Here is a 17205-nt window from a genome sequence, read left to right on the forward strand (position 1 = left end):
CTCATCTGTGCTTGGAAAGCGGCCCTGGTCTTCTCACGCCTCAGGGGAATCTGGTGAGGTCTCAGGGGGGCTGGGGTGGGAGACGCCAGGCGGGCAAGGAAGGGGGTGGGTGGTAGGAGTGTGTGAGTGAAAGAGTTCCGGTTGGGAACTTTGCACTGATGTGTGGAGTGAAACGCACTGCACATGACGGCAAAGCGTCTGTTGCCGAGAGAAGCACTTTACTTGCAAACCTTTCCTGTGTTTAAAAACCACCCCTCCAGCACAACAAAAATGCTGTCCACATTAATCTGTTCTTTATTGGGCCGTGGCACTTGGAGGTAATGCGTGTTTGGTTTTTGGTTTAATCCACGGGGGAGCTGAGGGGGCGGTTAGGCGGGGAGTCTTCTCTAGTGGGAGGGAACTGCTCATTGCCGCAGAAAGGGCGTCCTCTAGCACTGCATTATTTATTTCCATGTGACAGAAGACAAATTACTCTTCATCTGCCTGTAGCATTATTAAGCAAGCTATTTGATCATTTCAGGGCACATTCTGAAGAACGGGGAAAGGCCGTATGCAGACAGGTCTACAATTATGTCAGTTTTATTTTCCCCACTTGGTCAGTTAAACCCCCACAAGGTAATATGCTTTAACGTGCCCCCTCCCCACCACTCACCTCCAGTGCACGTTAAGGATTATTTGTGTGAGAAACTACAATGCTGGTGTGTGTGTGGTTTCTCTCTCTCAGATCTCCTCCCCGCTATGCTTGAGTTGCTGTGTGTGTGTGTTTGTGTGTGTTCCTCCTCTTACATCTCTCACACAGAGAGCAATACAAGCATGTGGGGTAAGAGGAAGAACACACACACAGAGACAGACAGCAACTCAAACATAGTGGGAAGGAAATCTCAGAGAGAGAGAGAAAGAGAGAGAGAGAGAGAGAGAGAGAGAGATGTTCGTGTATAATTGTAGGGTTTTGAGGAGTGAAAAGGTAGCTGTTCTCTCTCTTTGTTACTGTATATTCAGAATTGCTTTCTTGTTCCAGCATTATCATGATGGCTGAAATTATTATGGGGTGCCTGAGAGAATGCCAATATTTATTTCTATTTATTGATCAAATTTGTATACTTATCCAAACTTCCGTCTCTGGGCGGTTTTCAGCAACATACAACAGAGTAAAAATGAAAACCTTAAAACAGGCAAAGGATTACTCTCAATGATTTCATATAGTCGGTTTTAAAAGTAGTTATTATTACTCCCACTTAGTGCTTCTGTGTGCACACTTCACCACACCCCACCCCAATCCAAATCAAACCGTTTCTAGCCCTTTCTCTTGCTGTTTGCTGTCGAAGGGTTTTAAGACCTATTTTCCTGAGTAAATTATTCATCATCATAAAAACTGTGTAATTACTGTAACTGCTGTTAATTAATGATACCCAAAGCAGTAACTGGTGTTTATTATGAATGGGCCAGTGTGTTATTTGCTGATGTGTGTGTTTAGCACAAAAACTAGATTTTTTTTCACACACACCCTCTTCTTTCTCCCTTCCAAATTAACTACTTGGTTCCTTTTAATTAAAGTCTGAACTATGCCTGGTTCTAGGGGGCGTGTGTTGGAAACGGACATTGGGGATAAATAATTGCCGTGGAGGTGGTGGTTTTGATTTACTTTGGGTTTTTTAAAAGTATAACTAAATTGAATTACATTACATTAAATCTTTTTAAAGATTGAGAAATGCGAATAGAGCTTCCTGATAGTCTAGACCAGGGGTCCTCAAATTTTGTTCCTCCGATGTTGTTGGACTACAATGCCCATTATCCCCAGACATAATGGCAAAAGACAGCGGATGATGGGAGTTGTAGTGCAATAGCAGATTCAGGGGTGGGAAACCGCGTCTGCAGAGCTTCAGAAGCAGTGGGAAACTCCCTCCGCTCTTTTTAGTTCATTTGTACAGGCAAGGCTTTCAACTGGATTTTCTCTTGATTTTTCACCTATGCACGTGTATGTTTGAGGTTTCCATGGGGAAAAGCATGATTGTTCGGAAAGGACAAGCTAGTTTTAAACGTTTTGGCCGTGTGAGCTAATATTATGGTCAAAGACACGTTTTCTGAAAGATGCGTGTCAGATGTTTGGACAGGGGCATGTGCAGCAGGGGGCAGGGCACAAGGCGCCATTTCCCCTAGTTATGCCTCTGGCATTGGCAAGCAAAGGCCACCCAACCGGGCTGGATCCACAGACCCCTCAGTGAGTCTAGAGACCACGCACAAGCCAAGCGGGGGGAGGAGGACACAGCAGGGAGGATCCCTCGCCCCAGCCTTCCGGAGAGGCGCCCAATGCTCGGCTTCTGAGCAAGGGGTGCAGGTTGCCCCTCACCGACTGGGAGAGCGGAGGGCTTCGCGAGTTCGCTCCCTTCTGGTCCGGTTTCGTCCCGCCCCAAACAGCTTCCAGCTGCTCTTCCCAACCTGGCCGGGAGCGGGGTGGATGGGCGGCCCAAGGCGGAGCTCAGAGGAGGACCAATCAGGCGGCGGCGGCGGCTGCTTGGAGAAAGCAGGGCCTGGGAGGTGGCGGGAAGAGGGAGAGCGCAGGGCGGCGGCGGCAGCAGCAGCAACACCCACCCCTGCAGCTGATGGGGAGCAAGGCCTCCATCTCTGCAAGCGCTGCTGCCGGCGCAGCAGGAGTCAACTCAGCGGGCGAAGCACCTCGCGATCCCTGTGCTGCCCGGTGTGTGTGTGTGTGCGGGGACCCAGGGTTGGAGGGCTGGGGGTCCCGGGGCCCCACGGAGTGGGGGGGGCGCACTCCAGGACGGATCCCTTCCCCATGGCGTGTGCACAGAGCCCTCCCTCCCTGCCCCACGCGCGGCTAGCTCGCAAAGCCCTCCTCGGCCCAGCCACCCCGGAAGTCTGCAAAGTGGGGGGTAACTTTGGGGGCAGGGAACCACCCCGCACGGGCCTCACGACCGTCGCACACACTCACGCACCTTCTGGCTGTCGAGAAGAAGGCGGCAGGCAGGCCCAGGAAGCCGGGAGGGCGGCGGCTGCCTGCAGGACAAGAAAACACCCCGCTGCTGCTGCTGCAGAGAGAGACCCCCGGCAGACCGCAGGGGCCGAGATTGAAAAAAGGCCGCCTCCTCCTCCGCGCAAGCCCCGCCCAGCCGCTGGAGTCCGGGGGGCAGCAGCAGCCGTGGGAAGGGCCCCCCCTTTGCCCATGCGGAGACCGGGGCGAGCCCCCTTGACTCTGGGCCCTCCTCCTCCTCCTCGCCTTGCTCTGGCGGGCTCTGAGCCGGATTCTCAGCGGGGGGTTAACTCCTCCCGAGTCTGGAAACTGGCTGCCTGCAGAGGCCCTTCAAAATGCGGATCATGTCCAAGGCTGAGCCCCTGGAGGAGGCGGATGCTCCTCCGAGCCCCCTCCTAAGCCCGGGGTGTTCTTCCCCACTAGCTCGCCGGAGTCTTCTGGTTCCCCGCAGGATGCTGCTGCTGCTGCTGCTGCTGCTGGATCCCAACGCTGAGTGGGGCCTGCAAAAGTGCCTTGACAGCAGGCTCAGCAATCCCCCCCCCCCACAGCGTGACCCCCACTTCGGCCTGGCTTGGACTGATGGACCTAACCGTGACTGAAGGCCACCTCACTCATGGACCTTGCCCTCTCCCCGCCCTGCAGGTGGTCTGGACTGGGGGGTGGGAACTGGACTGGTCTGGACTGTCTTTTAATACACATACACACTCCTGCAATTACTGCTCAGTCATTAGAAGGGAGAAATCAAGCCTCGCCTCTACCCAGACATCAGGGACAAGGGGGTGAGAACTGGCGCTTCCTTCAAATGTTCCGCATTGGACTTGTTTTGCAGACCCTTCCCCTTCCCTGTTGCCCTCCTTCCAACCATTTCCAGCTGATCAGTGCCCTTAAAATGCAGCAGGTTTCAGACCTGGTGGTTACTGCGTTTCACTCAAAGAAAGAAAGAACTGTGCTGTCCCTTTGCCTAGGCTTTGGAACTCCCTGCCTCAGGAGAGCCACCATCTGGCTCATGATGCTCTCTCAACTGGTAAAACTCTTTTTGCTACGGCAGGTGTTTGGCCTGACTGGTGTTGGGTTTCCTTATGTCAGGCTCTCCTGTGTGTGCAATAGTGCCCCCTCCCACCCGCTCTGTATTTTATTAACCTTTCAGTAAAGTTATGCAATCAATAGCAACCAGGCCCCCGAGATGCCCCCCCCCAAGCCCCCATTCAGCATACCTGGACACACTCAGAGGGAGGAAAGTGTCAGGTCTCAGGCAACACAATTCCACATCATCACACTCCATGTGGGCACTTAACCAAGGCCTTCCACAGATGGCCCTTTCCCGATGCTTGGTCCATCGGTGGGATTCTCTGCCATGGGAGGTGGTGGCGGCTTCTCCCCTTTTGCGCCTGGTCAGCTGACATCATCATCATCATGATTAGCCAGCCACCAGCTATGCGTAGGGATGTGCCGGCGAGGGAGCCAACTGATTGGCTGGGCACCGGTTGGCCTCTTTGGAGCTAATGGCGGTGAGGAGAGGCAGGCAAGGCAGTGGGGGCCACGTTGGGGAGGCGGTGGCGGGAAGGCAGGCGAAGTGGCGGCCCCAGCGGGGAGGCGGCGGCGGACCCAGCTGCAGTGAGGAGAAGCATGCAGAGCGGCGGTGAGGACAAGCATGCACAGCAGCGGCGGGCCCAGCCACAGCAAGGAGAGGTGGCAGCGGGCCCGGCGGCAGCACCGAGGAGGTGGTGGCGGGCCCAGCCGCAAGGGTGAAAAGACGGCTGGGCCACCATGCCAAAAACCGCAATGGGGTGGGGTGGGGAGTACCGGGTCGGGGGGGTGGAGGCAGGAGGCAGCGGGACAAACTGGCAGCAGCTCTGTGCAAGTGGTGGGGGTGAGGGAGGGAGAGAGGAGAGGCAGGGCAGGAGGTAGAGGGAGGGGGAAACAGCTCTGTGCGGGGTCAGCTTGTTGTTGTTGTTGTTACATTTATATCCTGCTCTTCCTCCAAGGAGCCCAGAGCGGTGTACGACATACTTGAGTTTTTCTTTCACAACAACCCTGTGAAGTAGGCTAGGCTGAGAGAGAAGTGACTGGCCCAGAGTCACCCAGCTAGTATCATGGCTGAATGGGGATTTGAACTCGGGTCTCCCCGGTCCTAGTCCAGCACTCTAACCACTACACCACGCCAGCTCCTGTCACAGCAGGACATCTGGCCTGCCGCCCAACATGGTGGAATTCTGTCCACCTGCTGCCATGAATTGGGGCCAGCCAGCTGCACAAACAGATTTCTCCAGCCCCTGGTGAGTTGCATGCATTTAGGTTAGTGCAGGGGTTCACCAGCTTGGTTCACCAGATGTAGATGGGCTACAACTGTCAACATAAATTGCAGCAGGTGATGATGGGAATTATAACCCAACAACAGTTGCAGAGCCTCCGGTTGGTCAGCTCTGGGTGAAGGATACAATCCAGCCACCACAAGCCCACCGACAGCTGACTGGATAGTGAAGTGCCTCCTGACACAGATATGTCTCACACGGAGTCCCCAGATATTGTTGGACTACGACTCCCATAAGGCTGGGGATAATGGGAGTTGGAGTCCAACAACATGCAGGGACCTAAAGCTGAATACTGGCTCGGAGGCCAGCATTCAAACCAGCTCGACTGGTGGGGGGGGGGCTTTAAAAAGAGCAGGTAAGGAGCTCCCTAGCTGCTCTTTTAGTATGACCAGTGAGTGAAGTGATGTACAGTGTACAGAACCAACACAGTCCTTGTCCGTAGCACTTACAATCTTACATAAGAACAGCCCTGCTGGATCAGGCCCAACGCTCATCTAGTCCAGCATCCTGTTTCGCACAGCAGCCCACCAGATGCCGCTGGAAGCCACAGACAGGAGTTGGAGGCGTGCCCTCTCTCCTGCCATGACTCCTCTGCAACTGGTACTCAGAGGCATCCTGCCTTTGAGGCTAGAGGTGGCCCACAGCCCTCCAACTAGTATCCATTAATAGACCTCTCCTCCATGAAGTCATCCAAACCCCTCTTAAAGCCGTCCAGGTTGTTGGCTGTCACCACATCCTGTGGCAGAGAGTTCCACAAGTGGATCACGCATTGTGTGAAAAAATACTTCTGTTTGTTGGTCCTAGACCTCCTGGCAATCAATTTCATGGAATGACCCCTGGTTCTAGTGTTGTGTGAGAGGGAAAAGAATTTTTCTCTCTCTCCACTTTCTCTGCACCATGCATGATTTTATAGACCTCTATCATGTCTCCCCGCGGTCGTCTTTTTTCTAAACTAAAAAGCCCCAGCAGGTGTTGTAGACATGCCTCATCAGAAAAGTGCTCTAGGCTCCGGATCATCTTGGTGCCCTCTTCTGTACCTTCTCCAGTTCAACAATGTCCTTTTTAAGATGTGGTGACCAGAATTGTACGCAGTACTCCAAGTGTGGTCGCACCATAGTTTTGTATAAGGGCATTTTAATATTAGCCGATTTATTTTCAATCCCCTTCCTAATGATCCCTAGCATGGAAATGGCCTTTTTCACATCTGCCGCACATTGAGTCGACACTTTCAACGAGCTGTCCACCACAACCCCAAGATCCCTCTCCTGGTCCGTCACCGACAGCTCGGATCCCATCAGCATATACTTGAAGTTGGGGTTTTTCGTCCCAATGTGCATCACTTTACACTTGCTAACACTGAACCGCCTTTGCCATTTTGTCGCCCACTCCCCCAGTTTGGAGAGATCCTTTTGGAGCTGCTCACAATCCGTTTTGGATTTCACTACCCAGAAGAGTTTGTTATCATCTGTAAATTTGGCCACATTGCTGCTTACCCCTGCTTCTAGATCATTTTTGAATAAATTAAAAAGCACCGGTCCCAGTACAGATCCCTGGAGGACCCCACTTCTTACTTCCCTCCATTGTGAAAACTCTCTATTTATCCCAACCCTCTGTTTCCTGTCCTTCAACCAGTTAGCAATCCACACATGTACTTGTCCCTTTATCCCAGGACTGCTAAGTTTCCTCAGGAATCTTTGATGAGGAACTTTGTCAAAAGCTTTTTGGAAGTCCAGGTAGACTATGTTAACTGGATCACCTCGATCCACACACTCGTTGACACTCTCAAAGAAGAAGGAAGAAGGGAACAGCTTGGGTGGGGCACTGACTGTGCTGTCTTTGCTTCTGCCCCGCCTCTCCTCCAGGTGTGTAACAACTCCTGTGGCTTTGGGTTCCCCCAAGCTTATTGTTTTGGGGGATTTCAATGTCCATGCTGAGGCCCCCCTAGTGGGTGCGGCTCAGGATTTCATGGCCTCCATGGCAACCATGGGCCTGTCTCAGTTGGTATCGGGCCCTACCCACGTGGCGGGACACACTCTGGATCTGGTTTTTGCCGACCGGGAAATAAATGATCTGGAGGTGGGGGAATTTGAGATCGCTCCCTTGTCATGGACAGATCATCACTTGGTGGGGTTTAGTTTGACTGCTCTGTCTGCCCTCTGCAGGGGTGGTGGGCCGATTAAGACGGTCCGCCTCCGGAGGCTTATGGATCCGCTTGGATTCCAGACGATCCTCGGGGAGTTTCCAGTGTCCAGAGCTGGTGACCCTGTCGAGGCCTTGGTTGATCTCTGGAACAGGGAGATGGCCCGGGCTGTTGACACGATTGCTCCTAAACGCCCTCTCCGGATTGGTGGAGCCCGTTCTGCTCCTTGGTTTTCCTCGGAGTTTAGGGCGATGAAGCAACTCGGGTGACGGCTGGAACGACGCTGGAGGAGGAGTCGTCACGAATCCGACCGAACACGGGCTAGAGCCCATTTTAGGGACTACTCCGTGGCGGTGGGCGCGGCGAAGAAATGCTTTTTCTCCGCCTCCATTGCGTCTGCTCAGTGCAGACAAACAGAACTGTTTCGTGTGGTGAAAACCTTGCTCCACACATCCCCCCAGACAATGGGGGAGGAGTCATCTACAGCTCTTTGTGATCGGTTTGCCTGTCGCTTTGCAGATAAAGTCGCTTGCATCCGTGCTGACCTAGACTCCAGAGTTTGGGCAGTTCCGGCAGACGTGCCTCTGGTACCATCTGGTCCCGTTGTGTTGGATTCTTTTCAGTTGGTGCGGCCTGAGGATGTGGACAAGATCCTGGGCAGTGTGCGAGCGACTTCGTGTGCTCTTGACCCTTGCCCTTCATGGCTAATAAAAGCTGCCAGGGAGGGGACAGGCAGATGGTTGGAGGTGATCATTAATGCTTCATTAAGGGAGGGCAGGATGCCATCGTGCCTCAAGGAGGCGGTGGTAAGACCACTATTAAAAAAGCCCTCCCTTGATCCCTCCAAATTGGACAACTATAGACCTGTATCTAACCTTCCCTTTTTGGGCAAGGTGATAGAGCGTGTGGTGGCGTCCCAGCTGCAGAGGGTCTTGGATGATACGGATTATCTGGACCCTTTTCAATCTGGCTTCCGCCCCGGGTATGGGACTGAGACTGCCTTGGTCGCCCTAGTGGATGACCTACGCCGGGAACTAGACAGGGGCAGTGCTTCCCTGTTGGTTCTGCTGGACCTCTCAGCGGCGTTCGATACCATCGACCATGGTATCCTTCTGGACCGCCTCTCGAGTATGGGAATCGGAGGCACTGTGTTGCAGTGGTTCCGGTCCTTTCTTGGGGGGAGGGTCCAGAAGGTGGTACTGGGGGACTACTGCTCGGCCCCATGGCCGTTGGCCTGTGGGGTCCCGCAGGGCTCGGTCTTGTCCCCCATGCTGTTTAACATCTACATGAAGCCACTGGGAGAGGTCATCCGGGGATTTGGACTGAGTTGTCAGCAATATGCGGATGACACTCAGCTCTATCTCTCCTTGTCATCTGATCCTAGGGAGGCGGTGGATGTCCTGAATCGGGGGCTGGAGGCCGTGATGGGTTGGATGTGGGCTAACAAACTGAAATTGAATCCGTATAAGACGGAGGTACTGTTGGTCAGTAGGAGAGCCAATTGGGATGAGGAGATTTTACCGGTTCTGGATGGGGTTGCACTCCCCTTGAAGGAGCAAGTACGCAGCTTGGGGGTACTACTGGACCCGGCTCTGCTTTTGGAAGCTCAGGTAGAGGCGGTGGCCAGGGCAGAGGCATAACTAGGGAAAACGGCGCCCGGGGCAAGCACTGAAATTGCGCCCCCCCCCACGCCTCCCACGCCGCCACCCCCCCAGCATACATCTGACTGACACACATGTGTTTTTTCCTCACAACAACCCTGTGGAGTTGGCTTGTATCTCAAACAACAGAATTATGATGCAATGATGATACACACTACATCAAGGCTGACTCAGCCTTCCATCCTTCCGAGGTCGGTAAAATGAGTACCCAGAATGTTGGGGGCAATATGCTAATCATTGTAAACCACTTAGAGAGCTTCGGCTATAGAGCGGTATATAAATGTAAGTGCTATTGCTATTGCTATTGCTATTATATTTAGGTTTTTCCTCACAAGCAACAACCCTGTGGAGTTGGCTTGTATCTCAAACAACAGAATTATGATGCAATGATTGATGATACACACCACATTATAATTTGGTTTTTCCTCACAAGCAAGAGAATATCTCCAAAGGTCCTGGCATATAACCCCCTCCCCCATTTTTCTTGCCAAACTTTGTGTCTTTAGCAGGATACCACAGGCACTTGTTAAAGCTAACACTGCAGGTTTTTCTGAGATGGAGCTGTTATAGGAGCACTTCAGCGTAAACTGAGATCACAAGGCAAGCTTTCACAGTGCAAAAACGAGCATGCCAGCAAGCAGAACTCATGGTAAAACTCTCTTGAAACACCTTGTAACAATGCACAGTCAGCTATGTTACACTGCTTGAGTCAACTCACACTGCTGTACTACCCAGGCTGTGGGAATTGACTCTCAGTTCCATATACATACATGCATTTAAGATTGAGTGCCAAAGAATCTTTATGATTGTTTTTCTTTCTTTTGGGGCGGAGAGAGGAGCATATACTGCAAACATTAATACCTGTTAGGCACCTGAGAACCATAGTTGGGCAGCTAAATAAAAGCCTGATTCTTTAATATGTTTTTTCCCCCACATGTGGCTTCTGTAGTTTTTGCAACTCATTCAGTTTCTCACCCTGACACTTGGTCTGCTGCTTCCACCCGCCCGCCGCCAAATCCTTTCTACCTTGTGGGTGTCCATGTGTGTCCTCGTCGTCCTGCCTGCGCCTGCTGCAGTGCAGCCCCAGCCCCAGCAACCAGCCCCAGCCCCAGCCCAGCAACCTCCGCGACGGCGACCGTGCCACCAAGTGCAGGCAAACAGAGGAGGACGGACGCACCGCACGCATGCGCACCGTGACTCGGCACGCCGGCCGAGTCGCGCATGCATGCATCACTGACTAGAGACCCTCTGGCTGGCAAGCCACTAGAGGGCCTCTTTCTGGCTGTTCCAGACTAAGCGAGTGACAGAGCGAGCGAGCCTCAGCCAAGGGCAGGCGCAGTGAGCAGCATGAAAGGCGCCTGCCGCCGCCAAGCCAGGCCACTGACTGGCCGCCAGCAAAGCAATGGGGGGGGCGGGCGGCATGGAAGGGACTGCTCGTGGGGGAGGGGGCGCCAACGCGCTCCCTTGACTGCTGCAGCACTGCTGCACTGAGCAGGAGAAATTTGTATTAAAAAAAAATTCAAAAAAATTGGTCATGGCGGCGCCCCCCATGTGACCTGAAAAGATGGCGCCCGGGGCACGTGCCCCCCCTGCCCCCCTATAGTTACGCCTCTGGGCCAGGGGTGCCTTTGCACGGGTTCAACTGGTGCTCCAGCTGCGTCCCTTTCTCGAGAAGGCAGATCTGTCCACGGTTACCCACGCCTTAGTCACGTCGCGGCTAGATTACTGTAACGTGCTCTACATGGGGCTGCCCTTGAAGAATATCCGGAAACTGCAGCTAGTGCAAAACGCGGCAGCGAGGGTTTTATCCGGAGCTGCCCATTGGGAAATTATCACCCCCATTTTGAAAGAGCTGCACTGGCTGCCGGTTCGTTTCCGGGTCCAATTCAAGGTGCTGGTTTTGACCTTTAAAGCCCTAAATTGATTATCTGATTATCTAGACCTATTTCAAACTGGCTTTAGAGCTGGCTATGGGGTTGAGACAGCCTTGGTCGGCCTGATGGATGACCTTTACTGGGGAATCGACAGAGGGAGTGTGACTCTGTTGGTCCTCTTGGATCTCTCGGCGGCGTTCGATACCATCAACCATGGTATCCTTCTGGGTCGCCTGGAGGGGCTGGGAATAGGAGGCACTGCTTTGCAGTGGTTCCGTTCGTATCTCTCGGGTAGATCCCAGATGGTGGAGCTTGGTGACAGTCGCTCCTCAAAGCAGGAGCTATTATATGGAGTCCCTCAGGGCTCCATTCTGTCACCATTGCTTTTTAATATCTACATGAAACCGCTGGATGAGGTCATCAGGAGATTTGGTGCTGGGTGTTATCAGTATGCTGATGACACTCAAATCTATTTCTCCTTTTCATCTTCAGGAAATGGCACTCACTCTTTAAATGCCTCCCTACGGGCAGTAATGGGCTGGATGAGGGAGAACAAATTGAAGCTGAATCCAAGCAAGACGGAGGTGCTCATTGTGGGGGCTCAGAATCTGAGGAGTGAGTTAGATCTCCCTGTGCTGGATGGGGTCACACTCCCCCAGAAGGAGCAGGTGCGCAGCTTGGGAGTACTCCTGGACCCAGGACTCACCCTGGTTTCTCAGGTGGAGGCCATGACCAGGAGTGCTTTCTATCAGCTTCAGCTGATTTGACAGTTGCGTCCATTCCTTGAGGAGGATGACCTCAAAACAGTGGTGCACCAGCTGGTAACCTCCCAGCTTGACTATTACAATGCGCTCTACGTGGGGCTGCCTTTGTACGTAGTTCGGAAACTTCAATTAGTTCAGAATGTGGCAGCCAGATTGGTCTCTGGGGTAACCCGGAGAGAAACAATTGCACTGGCTGCCAATATGTTTCCGGGCAAAATACAAAGTGCTGGTTATTACCTTTAAAGCCCTGAACGGCTTAGGCCCGAGTTACCTTAGAGAGCGCCTTCTTCTGCGTGATCCCCACCGCACATTAAGGTCATCTGAGGAGGTCCACCTCCAGTTACCACCAGCTCGTCTGGTGGTGACTCGGAGGTGGGCCTTCTTTATGGCTGCTCCGGGGCTGTGGAATGCGCTCCCTGCGGAAATCCATAATTTGAATTCTCTATTAGCCTTCAGGAGAGCCCTTAAAACGTATTTGTTTGGCCTGGCTTTCCAGGGTTTTTAAATTTTAACCCGATTTTGGGGCTTTTAATTACTGTAAACTGTTTAATCCTGTTTTAAAATGTTTTTATATTGTTAATTGCTATATTGTTTTTAATTTGTTTTAGTTTTTATTGTTTTAGTGGCTTGTTTTAATTGTATACCACCCTGAGCCATTTTGGAAGGGTGGTATATAAATTAATTAAATAAATAATAAATAAACTGTTTGGGCCTGGGGTATTTGAGGGACCGCCTGCTCCCAAGGGTTTCTGCCCACCTGACGAGGACATCTGAGGGGGCCCTGCTCCGGGTGCCGACAATGAGGGAGGCCCGGCTGTCGTGCACTCGGGACAGGGCCTTCTCTGTTGCTGCACCTAGACTCTGGAATGCTCTCCCAGTGGCCATTCGTTCCTCAGACTCCATCATGGCTTTTAGAAAGCTTTTAAAGACTTGTCTTTTTACCCAGGCTTTTACATAATCATTTTTACTGCTGCTTTTATGTGTTTTTACCTGTTGTCTTGTTTTTATGCTTGTTTTATATGTTTTTAGCTTGATGTTTTTATTGCTTGATGTTTTTATTGCTTTTTATTGTATGTTTTAATTTTTGTAAACCGCCTTGGGGTTTTCTTTTAACGAAAGGCGGTATAGAAATGTAAAAAATAAATGAATGAATGAAGTCCAAAAGGTTGGTGAGGCAAGATTTACCTTTGCGGAAGCCATGCTGGCTCACTCCCAGCAGGGCCTGTTCTTCTAGGTGCTTTACAATTTTATTCTTGAGGATGCTTTCCATCAGTTTGCCTGGAACGGACGTTAGGCTAACCGGCCTGTAATTTCCCGGATCGCCCCTGGATCCCTTCTTGAAAATCGGTGTTACATTTGCTACTCTCCAGTCCTCTGGTACAGAGCCCGATTTCAGGGATAAGTTAAATATTTTAGCAAGGAGGGTGGCAATTTCACATTGGAGTTCTTGGAGGACTCTTGGATGGATGCCATCTAGCCCTGGTGATTTGTTAGCTTTCAGTTTTTTCAGACAGTTTAGAACATCATCCCTTGTCACTTCTATCTGACTCATCTCTCTAGCCTCCATCCCTAAAAAGCCTGGTTCAGGAACAGGTATATGCTCAGTATCCTATGCCGTGAAGACAGACGCAAAGAACTCATTTAGCTTCTCTGCAACTTCCATATCCTCCTTAATAATCCCTTTCACTTCCTCATTATCTAATGGTCCAACCGCCTGCCTGGCAGGTTTCCTGCTTCTGATGTACTTAAAGAAGTTTTTGTTATTCCCCTTGATACTTTAGGCTAAATGTTCCTCAAACTCTCTTTTTGCCTCCCTTATTGTCACCTTGCATTTCATTTGCCAGAATTTGTGTTCCTTTCTGTTCTCTTCACTTGGACAGGCCTTCCAATTTCGGAAGGAGGTCTTCTTTCCTTTTATGGCTTCCTTGACGGTACCCGTTAGCCATGCTGGCATCCTCCTAGACTTAGTGGTACCTTTCCTCCTTTTGGGTATACAATCTAACTGGGCTTCTAGTATTGTGGTTTTGAGTAAACTCCATGCACTCTGGAGCAAAGTGACTCTCCTGATTTCCCCCCTCAGCTTTCTTTTCACCATACTCCTCATTTTGGAGAAGTTTCCTCTTCTGAAATTCAAAATGTCTGTGTTAGACATCCTTGGTGATTCTCTCCCCGCATGTATGCTGAATTTGATGGCACTGTGGTCACTGTTCCTTAAAGGGTCGATGACACTGACATCATGCACCAGGTCCTGGGTGTCACTCAGAATTAGATCCAAGGTCTCCTTCTCTCTGGTTGGTTCCATGACCAACTGTTCTAGGGCACAGTCATTTAGCATATCTAGAAATTTGACCTCTTTGTCCTGACCTGAATTTGAATTTACCCAGTCTATGTGCGGGTAATTGAAGTCACCCATAATTACAGCCCTGCCCCTCCGTGACGCCTCCCTGATTTCCTCCTGCAACTCCCAGTCACTGTCGGCATTATGATCCGGAGGGCGATAGCACGTCCCCAGTAGCACGTTCCCTTTCCGGCCTTGCATAGTCACCCACAGGGTTTCTGTGGAGGACTCCAGTCCACCTTGGTTTTCTAGCTTGTTAGATTCTATTCCTTCTTTAACATACAGTGCTACCCCTCCTCCAAGGCGCCCCTCCCTGTCCTTTCTATAGAGTTTATACCCAGGGATAACAGTGTCCCACCGGTTCTCACTGTTCCACCATGTTTCTGTTATGTCTATTTCTGCGTTAGCAACCACTATGTCTATTTCTGCGTTAGCAGCCAAGCACTCCAGCTCACCCATCTTGGTGAGCTATGTCTATTTCTGCGTTAGCAACCAAGCACTCCAGCTCACCCATCTTGGCTTGGAGGCTTCTGGCATTGGCACATAAATAATAATAATAATAATAATAATAATAATAATAATAATATAATTCAATTTCTATACCGCCCTTCCAAAAATGGCTCAAGGCGGTTTACATAGAGAAATGTATGTCTATTTCTATGTCTATTTCTGCGTTAGCAACCAAGCACTCCAGCTCACCCATCTTGGCTCGGAGGCTTCGGGCATTGGCATATTAATAATAATAATAATAATAATAATAATAATAATAATAATAATTCGATTTCTATACCGCCCTTCCAAAAATGGCTCAGGGCGCTTTACATAGAGAAATAATAAATAAATAAGATGGCTCCCTGTCCCCAAAGGGCTCACATTCTAAAAAGAAACCTAAGACACACACCAGCAACAGTCACTGGAAGTACTGTGCTGGGGGTCGATAGGACCAGTTACTCTCCCTCTTCTAAATAAAGAGAATCACCATGGTAAAAGGTGCCTCTTTGCCAAGTTAGCAGGGGGTTGCTAAGCACCTATATGCGGAATCTCTCCCCAGATGTATGCGATTCTTTTGACTCTTTGACCTGCTGGCACAGGCTCCCATCTGCTCTTTATGCGGTTCTGCTCTGTCCCCTTCTGTTTTATTTGAATTCTTTGCAGCCTCACACTTTAAAGGATGGCTTTTGCCAAACGGGATACTGCCCAGCTCCCATTGGCTGTTCCCCAGGTGTCATTTTAAAAGCTGCTCTGCAACCTTTTTGATTTTAAGCGCCAACAGTCTGGTTCCATCTTGGTTCAAGTGCAGCCCGTCCCTTTTGTACAGGCCTTGCTTGCCCCAAAATGTGTCTCAGTGCCTAACAAATCTAAACCCCTCCTCCCGGCCCCATCGTCTCATCCATGCACTGAAACCCCTCAGCTCTGCCTGTCTCACTGTACTTGCATGTGGAACAGGTAGAATTTCTTGGAATGCTACCTTGGGGGTCCTGGACTTCAAAATGCTACCTATCAGCCTAAATTTGGCTTCCAGGACCTCCCGACTGCATTTCCCCACATCGTTGGTGCCGACGTGCACCACGACAGCTGTCTCCACCCCAGCACTGCCTAAGAGCCTGTCTAGACGCTGCGTAATGTCCGCAACCTTTGCACCAGGCAGGCAAGTCACCGTGCGGTCAACGCGTGGGTCACAAACCCATATCTCTATTCCTCTAATGATTGAATCACCCACTACAAGAAGGCCCCCACCCCCCAGAGGAGTATCCCCTGTGCGAGAGGATATGGGCTCATCATCCACGGAAGGGGTCCCTTCTAAAGGAGCATTTCCCTCTTCCTCAGACCGATGTCCTCCTTGCCTAAGACCTCCATTCTCCCTGACAGCAGAGGAGCTACCAGCCCTGGAGTGGGATGCCTCTACCACATCCCTGAAGGTCTCGTCCTCATGCCTCTCTGTCTCTCTGAGCTTCTCCAGATCCTCCCACTTGGTCTCAAGAGAACGGATTTGTTCCCTGAGAGCCAGGAGCTCCTTGCACCGAGCGCACACCCATGACTTCTGCCCATGGGGCAAATAGTCGTACATGTGGCACTCTGTGCAATACACTGGGAGGTGCCCCTTCCCCTGCTGACCTTCTGTCTTCATACTGTTTTTGTTGGCTGTTTACAGTATTTAGAGAGTTTATTGTCCATTTATTAGATAGTTTATTAGAAGGATAGGTCTCAGCTGTAACGGTCAACTATTTAACTGTCCAAACAGCCTTTCCCAAGAATATGAGGGATACGAGGGAGGGATATGTACTTACGTTCTCTTCTCCACAAGGCTCCTTGTGATCCTTGTGATCGCAGGAGCTTGTTCCAGGCTCCCCCGCACACTTCCCTCTAAACTCCTACAAAACTCCTACGTCCTGTTTGCTATCCCTGTTCGCTATGTTCTTTTCTATCTATCTATCTTCCCTTTCATGGAAAGGAAAGGGCACTATCTTCCCTTTCTTGGAAAATATGCAGCGCTCTGTATTTATTCCAGGTAATTTGTGGCACAAGGTTCCATCCAGTATCAATAAACGATAGAATCCTGCATCAACAAAGGAACATAGGAAGCTGCCATATTCTGAGTCAAACCCTTGGTCCATCTCGCTCAGTATTGTCTACACAGACTGGCAGCGGCTTCTCCAAGGTTGCAGGCAGGAATCTCTCTCGGCTCTGGAGATGCCAGGGAAGGAACCGGGAGCCTAGATGTTCTTCCCAGAGCGGCTCCATCCCCTAAGGGGAATATCTTATAGTGCTCCCACTTCTAGTCTCCCTTTTGTATGCAACCAAGGTGGATCCTGCTTAGCTTAAGGGGACAAGTCATGCTTGCTACCAAAAGACCAGCTCTCTACCCTCGATTCAAGATCAATGAAAGATCTCGTTCCTCAACATTGCTTTCATTTTGTCCAACTCAACTTGGTGACATCTTGACAATCCTGTGTAACGGGGGTTTTCAGACACAGGTCCCCAAATGTTGTTGGACTACAAGTCCCATCACCCCCAGTCACAGTGGCAAAGGCCACTGTGGCTAGTGATGATGGGACTTGTAGTCAGCAACATCTGGAGACCCGAGTGTGAGAACCCCGGCTGTATAAGGATCTCTTGAGGAAATCACCAT

The 17205-nt window shown here is 51.0% G+C and overlaps 1 protein-coding gene across 1 annotated transcript in view; it reads right to left on the reverse strand.

The window, feature by feature from the left end:
- The window catches only part of LOC128350638 (zinc finger protein 665-like), a 36113-nt gene that overhangs the window by 14299 nt on the left and 4609 nt on the right, over window positions 1-17205 (reverse strand). Inside the window, exon 3 of the mRNA XM_053309026.1 lies at window positions 2952-3128. Coding sequence (XP_053165001.1) covers window positions 2952-3128 — 177 coding nt within the window. The remainder of the gene's footprint in view (window positions 1-2951; window positions 3129-17205) is intronic.

Source organism: Hemicordylus capensis, chromosome 3, assembly GCF_027244095.1.
Source record: "Hemicordylus capensis ecotype Gifberg chromosome 3, rHemCap1.1.pri, whole genome shotgun sequence".
Classification (NCBI taxonomy): domain Eukaryota; kingdom Metazoa; phylum Chordata; class Lepidosauria; order Squamata; family Cordylidae; genus Hemicordylus; species Hemicordylus capensis.